This window comes from Trachypithecus francoisi, unplaced genomic scaffold, assembly GCF_009764315.1.
Source record: "Trachypithecus francoisi isolate TF-2019V2 unplaced genomic scaffold, Tfra_2.0 Contig01474, whole genome shotgun sequence".
In the NCBI taxonomy this organism is placed as follows: Eukaryota; Metazoa; Chordata; class Mammalia; order Primates; family Cercopithecidae; genus Trachypithecus; species Trachypithecus francoisi.
The window spans coordinates 2,845,682-2,860,131 of record NW_022681435.1 but is presented as its reverse complement, the minus strand read 5'-3'; the positions used below and the strand labels follow the sequence as shown (position 1 = coordinate 2,860,131).

The 14,450-nt window shown below is 45.6% G+C and overlaps 1 protein-coding gene and 1 long non-coding RNA gene across 2 annotated transcripts; one reads left to right on the top strand and one right to left on the bottom strand.

Moving 5' to 3' along the window:
- Positions 1 to 938: 938 nt before the first annotated feature.
- BOD1L2 (biorientation of chromosomes in cell division 1 like 2) lies at positions 939 to 2,504 on the bottom strand. The gene has a single exon (XM_033238465.1). It carries the CDS (start codon positions 2,250 to 2,252, stop codon positions 1,716 to 1,718), a length of 537 nt encoding a protein of 178 aa, XP_033094356.1. The 5' UTR covers positions 2,253 to 2,504; the 3' UTR covers positions 939 to 1,715.
- Positions 2,505 to 2,537: 33 nt separating this feature from the next.
- On the top strand, positions 2,538 to 13,031 carry LOC117099119. The gene is made up of 3 exons (XR_004443710.1): positions 2,538 to 2,697; positions 11,690 to 11,838; positions 12,752 to 13,031. It is a non-coding gene; the product is annotated as an uncharacterized LOC117099119 (long non-coding RNA).
- The last annotated feature ends 1,419 nt before the right edge of the window (positions 13,032 to 14,450 follow it).

Genomic DNA, 14,450 nt, shown 5'->3' with positions numbered 1-14,450 from the left:
GGACATGGTCTTCTACCTTCTGGACTCTAAATTTTGAAGAATCATTTCAAATAGCTCAGAGGTAAATATTACAGATAAAATACCTCCAGGGATAAGAAAGCTCTTTCTTGCTTAGACATGTAGATACCAGACACAAAATTAACTTTTGTTCACTTTTTAGATGATAAATACTACCATCTGAGAAATTAAATGTTGGAAAAGACAAATCCAGAACTGGTTTCTTTCTATAAATTGCTGAGCTCCTGTGATGTGCTAGGTCCTGGGGTTAAGGAATAGAAATGAACAAAGTAAATCCCTACCCTGGAGGAAGCTCACATTTAAGTGGGGATGACAGATCTGTAAGCAAAGACAGTTCACTGTGGTGAAGTGATGTGGTTAAAAGCGTGGTTAAAAAAGGTTAAAAGTGGCCCTGTGCTCAACACAGGCTCAGCTCCAGCCCCACCACTTAGGCAGTATCTGAGCTTTGGTTTCTACATTTGTAAATGGGAATAAAGATAGGATTTCTTCAATTAGATCATGAGGACTTACTACGGTAAGTAAAGCGTTTAGTACACTGCCTGCCATACAGCAAGTGCTTTGTTAGACCTAGCTACTATTGTAAGTGTGGTCATCCCTTATGAGATCTATGGAAGCACAGAGGAAGGAGTCTGTCATTCCTGCTTAGACAGGGGTTGGGCATGATGTGTGGCTCCTCAGGGGCTGAGGCTTAAAGGAGGGTAGGAGTAGTTGAGGGCATTCCCTTCACAGTGAGCAGAGGGAACACAGGGTGTCCAGGATAGCCATGGGCATGGTGGTCACATGACAAATGACAGTGTGTGGGGCAGCAGAGGTGACCAGGGGCCCCATTATCATGGGCCTTATAAACCATGCCAGGTGTCTGACCTTCTAGAAATACCAGAAAACTGACGGAGCTTAAAGATGACAAAGACATAAATCTACATTTCTTTTTTGTTGTTGCTGTTGAAAGATAAGCAATTTATTGACCATCCACTTTTCTAAAAAAACACAAATGTGAGAATAACATAAACACACTCAAGACTCACCAGCCCCTGCAAGACAGGAAGCAGCCTTGGACAGAGAGTCTGCAAACGAGTTTCCTTATACCTAACGTCTGAACTTCTCACTCATTCTAGGGTTTCATGCATTGTTACCTCTTACAAAGGAAACTGGCTAGAAGATTCATGTACAAGAAGGTCACAACTTTAAAGCTATTTGACGCTAATGTTGTGTACAATCTAGTTTGCAACTCTGAGAGACAATATCAAATAAGTACTGTCAAATACTACTCCCAGTAAACCTTGACTGTCATTGTTCTTTGAAATTGTCTTTAGGATTATGTCCTGTCGCTGTAGCTTTCGTTTATCACAGAGCACAAACCCTAAAGTCTATGTGCAGTCTCCATGTCCAAGTATAGATGTCTGTTTCAGGACAACCCTAGGTTGCAGTAGTGTTTCCCTCTCTGTAGTGTGTGCTTGGTGTTATGCCCTTGGACAGGCTGGCCAAATGGCAGCGTAATGCAGGGGGCCATAGGGTCAACTCTCTCTCTGCCGAACTTGCTTCCCTTTCAATCTGGTCACTGCTCATGGTGTAGGTGGAAATCTTGAGCTCAGTGATGACCTTGGCCTATCTTTGGCCTGAAATTGCACTCTTATGTAACTGAATCCATTTCTTCAGCCAAAATTAAATAGCGCTTTCAAAAGTTGTCAGCCATATTCTTAGGAAGTGTCCTGAGACGGAGCTGGAGGGTCCAGGCCTTCCGGCTCTGGAGAGAGTGCTAGCACAGCCGCTTCTTTCCGGGCCACCAGGAATTTATGAATTGCTAGTTCTATGTGTGGCCTGAAAATGTGGTTTAGTTTTGGATCCACCACCTGAAAGATAATCCTGTCTACTCCAGCTTCCAACCTCTCTGGCTGAACCACAGTCTGCCTCAGACCGTCGCGCAGTTGGTTTTTGTTCACTGAAGGATTCCATTCCTGCTTGTCCAGATGTGCTGACACAAAATTATCCGCTTTCTGGCTCAGGTTGTGGTAAGCTGGCTTGGTGTCCACGTCGGCCTGGCAGTCCCGGCGGAAGGTGTCAAAAAAGCCCCGGCTCTTGAGCTGCTCCAAGATGACAGCGATGAGCTGAGGGTCGCCAGGGGGCAACGAGGCCGGGTTGATGGGACCACCACCCCCGCTGGCCCGGGTTGCACCCGTGGCCGCCCAGGCCGAGGCCTGGGCCGCACCACCGCTGCCGCCGCCGCCGTCCGCCATGGCCGCGCCCCGGGCCCACAGGAAGACGATTACAGCTTCTTCTCCAGGACAGAAGGCCCAGAGTGTGTAGAGGTGGCTAAGGGGGCGGTGAAGGAGGAGGGCCCCAAGGAGGCAGCGGCGGAGGTGACGGTGGCGGTGATGGCGGCGGGGGTGGTGGTTGGGGCGGCCGCGGGGGAGGCCAGCTCGAGGCCGCGGAGGTTGCGGAAGACGCGGCAAAACGGCCTGCTGGATTCCAAGCGCGCCCCAGATGGCGTCACCGTTGACCTTTGCATTGTGATGCAGGAACCGTAATCTGTATTTCTTAAAAGATCTCTAAGAGGGAGGTGGGAAACAAATGGGAGTGGGCAAGGAGGGAAACAGGGCGACAATTTCAGCAACCATTTCAATGCTCTACGAAGGAGATGGCAAGGAGTGAATGATCCTGATGGCCTGGCAGGTGAAGAAGGTAACAGGGATACAAGAGATATTTAGGAGATAGACTCATCCCAGGGATTGGAGACCAACCGGGTGAGAGGCGAGGGAAAGGAGAGGGTCAAGGATGACCCCCAGGCTTCTCACTTGGGCAGGTGTATGGAGGTGCCGTTTACTAAATGGAGAACAGGTATAGAGGTGAGGATGGGAGACGGAGACATGATCATGCATTCCACTTTTGTTTACTAGTTTAAGATGGGTATGGGTTATTCAGGTGCAGAACAACACTAAAAAGATGGAGGGAAAACTACAAGAGCCTTGGATCATAGACTGCAAAAGGGCACATTTCATGAAGGCCATGGTGAAATGCCAGACGGTGTTCCACAAGGTGTCCACTGGCTTTGGTAGCCATTGATGAGCCTAGGGCGGAGGCATCAGTCAGAGGGAGGTCATTTCAACAAGAGAACTATATTGCAACCAAGAGCCACAAAAGGCAACCACATCCAGCGCCATCCAATAGAGAAGTGCAGGTGCACAGAAAGAACCTTCTATCAACATTTCAAAAGAAAAGCAGATCCTGATTTCACCTCAACACTCACTTCCCTCAATTAAAATGCCCCTGAAATGTACACCAGATTGTTTTATAAGCCCTAGCATAACTTAGAGATAGTATATTTCTCAAAGAAAGTTTACACAACAGACTCTGTCAATAACCTCACCCCATAGCTTCTAACATACAAGTACAGATGCCTCAGAGGGACATCATTCTGAATCTCATCCCGTGGAAGATAGTGAAACTACCAAGACTTCACTATAGCAACCCCCCACCTATGCTCCTCACCATCCCCATGATTAGCTGGACAAGTCGGCTCCATATTTTTTTAACTAATCAATTTTTATTGAGGAACTAGTTGATGTGGCCCTGTGCTAAGCTTTATGGAGCTTTCCACGTGCCCAGGCCAGTCTAACACTCAATAAATGTTTGCTGTGGCTGTTGTTCAATATAGGCAACATGGTCAGCCTTTGAAATGCTTACAGTCTAGTTGGAGAGGGGAGATGTTGACAGAGAAAAATATTCAGGACATATACAGGCTCCATGGGAACTTGGATGCAACAGGCACACCTAGAATGGTGTCTGGAACAAAAGATAGGCACCATTAATATTTGCAGAATGAAGACTGCACAGAAGAAAGGAGGGGGGTCCCTGTCAAGTGTTGGAGATCACTGAAGGTTAGGAGAATGTGGCAGATGGAAAAAGACTTTGCAGAAGTGCTGGAGCCTGAACTGAGTCTTCATTTATCCCCTCACTGTGCATGAGCCCTTCAGATTGCGCAGGAGTTCTCTTAGAATGGAATCACCTATGTGGATCTGAGATGAGATCTATGGGGTTCTCCACTCACAGCCTCACCCACAGATGGACACTTACCTAAGCTTTTGAAAGTGATGATAATAACAATCCTATTGCAGTGTTCCAGTCTGTGCTGAAAAATATCCACTGTCAAACACCTTTTCTCCACCTCCTCCAAAAGTCTTAAATAGTGTGCTGGCATGGTTTTTCTGAACAGCTGACTTTTGTATTATTTGTAATCATAGACATTAAGTTACCATAATTATCCCATCACCTTGGATCAGGGTGTAGGGCACAGGACAGTTCTCACCTCTCACTGAGGTTTCAAATCACTGCTCCCGGCTGCCTGGCAAACTAGAAGGCCACTAGAGTAACTTCTCTGACCTCTAGCTGACCTGCAGGGATCAATGAACAATTAATTACTATCATCCCGCTCCGGGAGAGATAGCACACTGCCATTTCTCAATTACAACTGGAAGTGCCCCTTGGCTGACAGCTGCCTGTCGGACAAGGCAAGCCCCATGCTGATTCAAACCAGTGCCTCCCACTGCAGCTACACACACTGATACACACAGGGACATGCCATATAACTCAGACCACATCCATTTCCCCACAACACTCACCCACAATCACACAGATCACACCATCTTCCCACCCGCTAGTCCCACACCTGCAATCACGCTAGTGTCAGACTCTGAAATGTAGATACCAGTATGTTCTATGATCCTTAGCATAATTCAGAGATTGTATATTTCACCAAGAAAATATTACAGACTCTGTCAATAATCTCATATCATAGCTTCTAACATAGAAGTACAGATGCCTAGGAGGGACGACATTCTGAATCTTACCTGGCAGGAAACAGTTAATAGTCTTTATCAGTATCAATTTTCCTCATGTATTATGTGGGCACCTAGACCAGTATTGTTCAAGGGTAGGGATGACCCTTACCTTTATGACTCAGGAAGACTTTGTCTTTGCTATACTTCTTGTGACTTTTCTACAGGTAAAACTTTTGGTGTTTTCCACCTTCATCTCTTCCTACATCTTTAGTGTCCCCTCCACCCCCATCCTAACCCTCTGTGTTCTGTTTCCTCCCCAGTCACCTTGCCCACATCACTTACACCTTTCCTAGCTCCTCCCCAAATACCAAAGCACCTTCTGCATATTCACTCCTTTCTAGCCCCCTTCTCTCCACTCCTGATAAATGAAAAACCTGGACTGATGAACTCAAACTGAAATGTTTCTGGCTGCTGACAGCTTCAGCTACCACTCCTGGAGTTAATCCTAAAATTCAAAAGAGTAAATATACTTGCAACCTCAGAGGCTCCAGTTGTGCTTGAAGGTGGGAGTGGGCTACTTTTGATCATAGAGGCTCAGAGAATCCTCATATCTCACTATGTGTGTATGTTTCCTGCTTTATTTCTACAATCAATGATCTAAACATTGTTTATTCCATTGGAAAGATCCACAAATGCATTAGCCAAGACTTTTGGTTGCACACAACAGCTTAAAAAAGGAGGGGGGATATATGGGCTCACTTAAAGACCCAAAGGTCTCTCTGGCTGAGGCATAATGGGATCCAGGTACTGGAACACAATAATCAGAACTAGATCTCTGGTTTCCTCCTGACTGGCTCTCCTCCTAGACTGGATGTCTTAACAGGGCTCTCCGAGCAGCTGCAAGTGTGCGTCACCCATAGTCAGCACCTGCTGCCGACAAGAGAGCTTCTAGTTCTGAGGAAGAGAAATTCCAACAGAATTTTCAAGATCATATCTCTTGGTCTACCTTGGATCAGTCCTCATCCTCAAACCAATCTCATTGGTCAGAGGCATGGAAGACTAAACTAGAGACAATTCCTCCCCTTTCCCAGCTCCTGACCTCTACTACCCAGGGCAGACTCAGCCTGTGGCCAGTCATGGCCCCTGCTGATAACTGTACAAGAACAAAAGCCTTTGCTAGCCCAAAGCTTGACTTAGGGAGCCAGTGACAATTTAGAGGAACTGTAAAACCATGGTTTCTGGGCCCTCATCAGCAAGCAAAACCACCTTAAATTAATAAGGTATAGACTGTACTATCCTGATCAAACTACCAGGCATCTAGGAGGTGATCACAAATATCATAGTTATTAAAGGGACATGCTTATGACTCCACTGCTTACATTTCCACCTTGCCCCATGCCTAGAAGAGAGCAGTATTGGAATACACATTTCCAGTCTCTCCCCTGACTTCCCCCATCGTGTGCTGCTTCAGCCAGAGGAAGAGTGACTTATCTGCTTGGTGAGATCAGGGAGAACCAGGCAAATCCACTAGGCCACATTGGCCAAGAGCAGAATCCTTGAGTGGGACATGGACGTGTCTTGCTGGTTCTCTTAGACCTGCCTGGCTTCATCTCCAACCACAAGGGAGGTCTGCTTCTCTTTAGCAGGAATGTAGTTGGATGTGTATGTTCAGACTGAAGAGCCACACAGAAGATCTTGCTACCCAGTTTTCCAGAGAGTCCTATGCTTTGGGTACTATAATTGACTCTTTGATCTCATTTAGCTAAAACCAAGAGGGGAGAAAGCATGAGTAATTACCACTTCCACCCCTTCTAGTACAACAGCAGCAGCAGACGACAACGATGATGATGATGATGAAGGTGGTGGTGATGATTACAGTGAGGTCTCTCCCAAACCCAGAAGCTGTAGGGAGTCAGGCCAGCAGTGACCATGCTCTCTCACTTTCCCTCCCTAAGAGAACCATCAGCCCTGAGTGTCCCCCTACTGGGGGCTGAACCTTGTCTTCTGCAGAGAACACAAAAATAATTGCAAAGTGCTGTCTCCATCCTGCAGAAGCACAGCAGTCGCTTGAGTTTGGACATTAAATCATACCAGAAGACTGTATATCTGCCCTGGGAAGGAAGGAAGCAATTGAAACCCAGTATTTAAAGGCAGTCTCAGATTTATCCTCCCTCTTGACAGTCTACAAAACGTTGGAGAATAGTCCCTGCCTTTCTCTGAAAGATAAAACAGGATCCACTGTCCAGAAATTGGCCCTGAGAAAGTTCATCGCTCATTCTCATGTGACCTTCCTGAGAAACAAAAAACTGCAGGCCAAAACTCTGAGTTTTAACAGCCTTCTACTTTCACTCATTTTCCAAGCAAGTGCTGTGTTGCCTTCTCAGCATCCCACGATGTTCCACTTTGTGTGCATTTCCTTTCTTGTTTTTTTCACCAACAAGGCAGCAGCACTGATTTTTGTGCATTTTCATGGAGATACATCTCACCCACTGGCTTTGTTCAACCCACACCCCACCCTTAACCAGCAGACCTCCATGCCCCCGGAAGAGATTTTGAAGGCCAAATATTTTGGCTTGTTTCCATTCAGAAAGCTTCCCTATTGTTTGGACATTAATAAACTAAAATCCAAAGTCCTCAACCAATTACCTCACCTCCTAATCTAACTTTGGGAGTTTACTGGCTCCATGTCAAGCCGATTACTGACTAAAGGCAATCAGTCATCACGCCTTGTCTGTGGGCAGGTGAGCCCAACCGCCCTGCAGGGCTAGGAGCAAGTCAACATAGGATTGCGTCATCTGCAGCTCTCAGTCTGAAGAACTGTGGGTAACACAGTGTGCTGATAACCCCACTCCCTGTCTTGCAGTAGGAGCTCACATTGTTGACAATTAACCCGATCCAAGAGACCCACATAAATCAATCACTACAGGGAAAAAAAAATTGTTCTTGATCTACAGTGACATATGTATAGACAAGGTCAGTGGCCCAGGTTTACAACCTTGCTGTCTGAAGTGAGAATCTGGGGAGGAAGCTGCGGGTAGAAGATAGGGGCATTTCCAAGAATTTCCAGAGACCCATGCTGAGCAACCTGCTTTGCATTGGACATTTCCGCCCTCAGGCCTGTTTCCTTCCCTTGACATTTGATCCCTCTGCACCGGTAAGTTTTGTGTTGCTATAAAGGAATACCTGGGACTGGGTAATTTAAAAGGAAAAGAGGTTTATTTGACTCATGGTTCTGCAGGCTGTTCCAGAAGCATGGCACCGGCATCTACTGGGCTCTCAGGAAGCTTTTCTGGAAGGGGAAGGCAGGGGGAGCAGGCGTGGCTCTTGGTGAGAGAGGGAGCAGGAGAGACAGCAGGAGGTGCCAGGCTCTTTTAAACTAAAATCATACAGTGAGAACTCATCACCACAGAGAGGGCACCAAGCCATTCATGAGGGATCCACCCCCATGGCCCATTTGCCTCCCAGTAAGCTGCACTCCAACACTGGGGATCACAATTCGACAGGAGATTTGGAGGAGACAATCATCCAAACCATATCACCCTCCTTTGGGTTTCTGACTCAGTGTTGTCCCCAGCCCCACAGACTTGCAGTTCCCAAAGGGTCCCCGCAACTGCAGGGCCATTGGCCAGGCCCTCTGCCCAGAAGTCCCTTCCTCCTTCTTCACTGACACTACTCCTTCCCCTCCCCACTGGAAACCTCCTGTTTGTCATTCAGGTCTCAGCGTAGACATTCTTCCGTCCAGGCAACCTTTCTTGACCCCTCATTTGGCTCAAGGGCCCTTCAGTGTTCTCCCTTAGGGTCTATATCCATTTCCTGGGGCTGTTGTAGCAAACTACCATAGACTGGAGACTTAAAGTAGCAGTCCCAAAACTCTGGGGCACCAGGGACCAGTTTCGTGGAAGACAGTGTTTCCACGGGCTGGTCCAGGGCAGGTGGAGGTGGTTTCAGGATGATTCAAGCACATTGCATTTGTTGTGCATTTTATTTCTATTATTATTACATTGCAATATATAACAAAATAATTATACAACTCACCATAATGTAGAATCAGTGGGAGCCCTGAGCTTGTTTTCCTGCAACTAGACGGTCCTATATGGGGGTGATGGGAGACAGTGACAGATCATCAGGTATTAGATTCTCACAAGGAGCGTGCAACCTAGATCCTTCACATGCACAGTTCACAATAAGGTTCACACTCTTGTGAGAATCTAATTCCACCGCTGATCTGACAGGAGGGGGAGCTCAGGTAGTCATGCTCACTCCCCTGCCACTCACCTCCTGCTGTGTGGCCTGGTTCCTAATGGGCACAGACCGGTACCAAGGAGACCCCTGGCTTAAATAACAGAAATATATTGTCACACAGTTCTGGAAGCTGGAAGTTCAAGATCAAGATGTTCCCAAGGTTGGTTCCTTCTGAGAGCTGTGAGGGGAGGATCTGTCCCAGGCCTCTCTCCTCAGCTTGTAGGGGGCCATCTTCTCCCCGTGTCTCTTCATGTCATTTCCCTTCTATTCCTAACTGTGTCCAGATTTCCTTTTTTTATAAAGTCACCAGTCATATTGGATTAGAGACCACCCTAATGACCTCCCTTTACCTTGATTACCTTTGTAAAGACTATCTCCTAACAAGGCCATATTCTGAGGTGCTGAGGTTAGGACTTCAACAGATGAATTTGAAGAGGAAAAAATTTAGCCCATATCAGGACCCTTATTACTTCTCACCTACCACAGGATATTAACCGGCCTCATTCCTCCTCCATCACCCTCACTGAGGGCAGGAATGGTGTCCGACACTCCCTCTAGTCCAGTATCTGGCATGGGGTAGGTTCTCATTTCTGTTCGTGATTTCACATGCCTGCCCCTCTCCTCCCTTTCTTCATTGTGTAATGCCCTTTGCTACTGACAGCGTGGGCCCTGGTGGCCACAGGAATTGAACTGCCTGGCATGGGAATAGGTGGGGTGGGGAGGGCTGCTCAGAGCCCTCCTGCTGTTGGTGACACAGCGGTAATGACCTGGACACAGCTTCCCCATCTGCTTCAACCTCCAGGGAGCCACCACCATGAGGACGAGGGTCCCTCCTTGGCAGGGCGTGCATCAAGCTAATTCTCCGGCTCCATTTCTTAATCTAATGCGTGGTTCCAGGAATCCAGCCATGTGCTTTAATGGGCCCCTGTCATTAGAGGCTTGGCAAATGCTCACACTCCCAAGCTCCCCGAAGCCCAGGAGGGCTGGCCAAGGGCTGAGAGGCACCAAGGCCATTTTCAAAAGCAAAAGGGCAGCAGGATCATAGTCCGACATTTTTTAAACCTGCATTTATTTAGTAAATAATGTATGTTAATGCAACATATGCTGTATTATGCAATAATGATAGAAACAACCTGATCCTCCTATCCCAGACTTCACTCGCATCCTGCAGCTGCTTGGCAGGAATCCTGCACCCGCCTCTGGCCGAGGACTCCTCGTCAAGTTCACGAAAGGGCAATGAACATTCGAGGTCAGGTCCTGGCTGCCTTCTCCCCTGCTGGGTTGCCTGACCTCCTCCTTGTCCCTCCCTTCTCACACCAAGCCATCTACACCTGCCACCTTCCACAGACCCTCCTCAGACCTACAAGACCTCCCTGACTGTTTTGGCCCACAGTGACCTCCAGACTTGTCAGATCACCTCATCCCTCGTCATCTGGGCCTTAGTTGACATACAAGGGGCGTTGCAACTTTACTGCTTCCTCCTTCTGTCTCCTAAGCAGATTGCAGAGTTGCCCTTTCTTCCCCAGGGCACCAGAGCAGTGCTTGGGGCAAGTCAGGATTATTCCAACTTCGGTTGACTGAGAACTTAATGTCACATCAGATCAGTGTTTGCTGGGGGCGTGCGTATGGGGCAGAGGGAGGTGATTGACTGCAAAGGCACATGAGAGAATTTTTTGGGGTGATGGAAATATTCTAATTCTTGACTGAGGTGGTGGTTACTTGGGAGTATACATTTCTAAACTCACAATTACAATCTGTGTTTTAATGTGTGTAAATTATTCCTCAATAAAGTTAATTAAAGAAAACAAAATCCGTGTTATTGTAACAACACATAGAACCAGGTTTCCCTCACAGTTTGGCAACTATGAAGTTCTAACCCCACCCTTGGTAGACAGCTATTCTGACACTCAATGACTGTGAGAGTTGACCCATGATACTTGTTAGAATCTGGGTTTGAGAGAGCACACAGCATCCATCCAAGAGAATGCTATGGGACCTGTATTATCAGGAAAATTTTATCTTAGCAGGAGATTGTTAAAATTCACATAGGACATGTTTTATTTGCAAAAAACGGTCCAGGCCCCACCACCAGGAGCCTGGGTTCATGTCTGACAGTCCATGGGTTGTTGGAGGCATGCTTTCCTGGTGTAGTTTTCTGTTCCTTTAACTATCAAATGAGGTTTCAGGCTGGCTAATCTGTGACATTTCTTTTAACTCTGCAATTCGATAATAAGGCTGCACCATTCCTGTGCACTGATAAAGTCACCAAGTCACTGGAAAATTGGTGCCCATGATATCCAACATACTCCTGATACACACCTGCCCTTTCACGGGCCCATTCCTAATTCCTGGTTCTTTGCTGAATTCTTCTTCCATCTCTTAGTTTTTCCCGAGTTCTTGTCTGGTCGAGACTCTTTCTCATCTGCTTCTCTATTATTCTGGCAACTCAGAGATAATAATTTTTTTGTGGTGATGGTAGAACTCCCAGCTTTTCTAGTCTACCTTCTCTCTTACATGAGAACTCATGGTTGAGTGCTCTCTGGTACTCTGCCATGGGAAAGCACCAGTACAGGATGAGGACTTTATCAGTTTCAGCCCACATACTCCTCACAGTTCTGTGAGGTAAGTTTTATTATTTTATTTTCATTTTGCAGGAAAAGAAACTGAGCCATAAACAAGTTAGAGGAACTTGCCCAAGCTTACTCAGGCTATGCATGTGACAGCAGGATTGGGAAGTGAAGGCCTCAGACCCCAGCATCTGTGTGCTTGACCACGATGCCATTCTGCTTCCCTGAGACCCAAGGTAATTCAGGAAGACTGCTACCACCACGTTCTCTTTCCCTTATTAAGGAGAAATGCAATGAATATGACATCCAAGAAGAAAACCCTTCTTCTAAAACAAAATGGGTGATAGGATAATCCCCAACTAATTTTTGGATGATTTTTGCCTAAAGTCTTATCATTGCTGGGAATGAAGGGTTAGTATTGGAACTGCAATTATTAGTGGGGGTGGGGGAAGTAGGTGATTTCCAAAACAGATGTCCCCTCTACCCCACTGGAATTCCCACAAAAATGTCACAGGGCCATAGAAAACTCCTTGGGCAGGCTCCCAAACTTAAAGACAGATTGCCCTTAACATGGAACAACCCCAGAATGACCTTTATCAAATTATGCCCTTATGGTCATGGTGTTTCATATATTCCATGAAGGAGAATTCAATGTAAAATGAGTTTAAGAAATGCTGGGAGTTCAAACACATCTCCTTACTAGTGTACTTCAAAACTTTTATTATCACAAGTGAATTGTGAATCTCCCAACATAGTTTTACCATGTTTATTTTCACCATGGAAGGTTGTTGTTGGTAGCATTGGTGTATGTGTGTGTGGTGAGGGTAAGGTAAGGGTAGGTATTTGTTTTTGCTAAATGCCCTTCATTAATACCATCTTGAGGAAAACACAAAACGACATTTGGAAAAATACTGCTACCATGGGTAGAAGACAGGGTGAAGACTCAGACAAGTTAATATGGTGGCCAGCCTCCAAGATGGCTCCCAGTGATTCTCGCCTCTGAGTATTCCCATTTTTGTGTAGTCCCTTTCCACATAAGGCTGACCCATACTGCTAAGTAGGATATTTCAGAAAGGATGGCATATGACTTCTGAGGCTAGGTCATAAAAGACATTTCAGCTTCTTTCTTGCTCTCCCTTGGATCATTAGCTCTGGAGGAAGCTGACTGCTATGCTGTGAGGAACTCAAGCAGCCCAGTGGGGAGATCCGAGTGTTGTAAAGAACTGAGGCACCTCACCAATAGCCAGCACGGGCTTGCTGGTCACAAGAGTGAGCCATCTGGGAAGCAGATCCCTAGCCCAGTCAAGTCTTCAGATGACTGCAGTCCCAACTGTCATTTGAGTTCATGGGAGATTATAAGCCAGAACTAACCAGCCAAGCCACTCTTGAGTTCCTGACCCACAGAAACTGTGTGAGATAATAAATACTAATTGTTGTTTTAAGTCACTAAGTTTTGGGGTCATTTGTTGTGCAGCAATAGATGCCTAATACAGTAAAGCAGAACTTCCATGCTGTTTCAATGTAATGAGTCTTTGGGAAATAATTTATACCCTTTAGAAATGAAGAGCAGTGGTCTTCTGGCTACCATATTTCTACAACTATATAACTTCTGTAACTACAGAAAAATAACAACAGAAACATTTTATTGGGGATGTTTTTCTCAATGAACAGGAAGGCCAGTGGTGATTGGTACTAATGTGTGGCTCCCATAATTTCATTTTCATCTACTACATGTAGGTACATGTTTCCTTTACCTATAGTAAAATGTTGACCTGCATTACATTAGTTTATCTATATAATAAGAACAGCATGTTACTCATGACTGCTATCTGCCTGTCTTGGGCTGTAAACCTCTAGCTGCAAGGACTGATAGGACACCTGGAACAAAAATTCTCATTTTACTTAACAGTTGTGCTTACAGAAAAGGTAACAGTGTGCTCAGAGCACCATTAACCCATCTGTCAGCTTTTAGCCTGTTCCTGAGAGTCTATGAACTTACTCTTAAAATCCTACAAAGAAGGAACTCTCATAATCTCAGCAAAGGATCACATTCTATTAATATTTTAATGTCTGCTTTGCTACAATAAAGTTTTGCTATATTATGAGAGAAATATTGAGCTACTGCCCAGAAGAGGATAAAACAAGATATTTAAAGATTCAGTACTAAATAATGTTAATAACACCAATATGATGCTTGGTCTGAATTTTCTTGAAAAAAATACATTTTTAAAAGATACACATGAATAGATAAATATAGTCACAAACTCTCAAGTTGAATAAGGGAGGCTACATTTCCCTGAGCCTTGGAACAAGGATAATAAAATATTGCTTTTATGGAGCCCTTTTCTTGGAAAAAGAGCTCATAAAACTTTATCATACATGTATTTGCTCTCTTAATGTAATCATTTAATCTCCCTCATGCTTTTCTCGAAGGCATCTTTACTACTGTGTGGCGGGGACTCCAGACTAATTGTGTTTACAGACAATGGTCAAGCCATCTTCTGAAAGGCCTGATTTTCTGAGGGAATGCAATAGTAAAAATCTCCAAGATTTTTTTCCTTTATCTGAAAAAAAATTATTGGGGTTTACTAGGATTGTAACCAGTGTCCCAATGAAGCAATGAGCTTGTTGTGCTGATTAACCTTATCTGCTGCCTCCTCATTCATTCTCTTGGTCACACAGGTTGCCGTGGGAGAGTAAACACAGCCCTAGACCTTACCTTTTCACCTCGGCCTAATCTTCCTTTAGTGGCTCCTAGCAACTGTCCTGCCCACAAGAACCCAGTAAAAAGAGGAGGGTTGTGAGCTCAGACAAACAGTTAGGCCTTTTGACCAATATCAACCAAGAG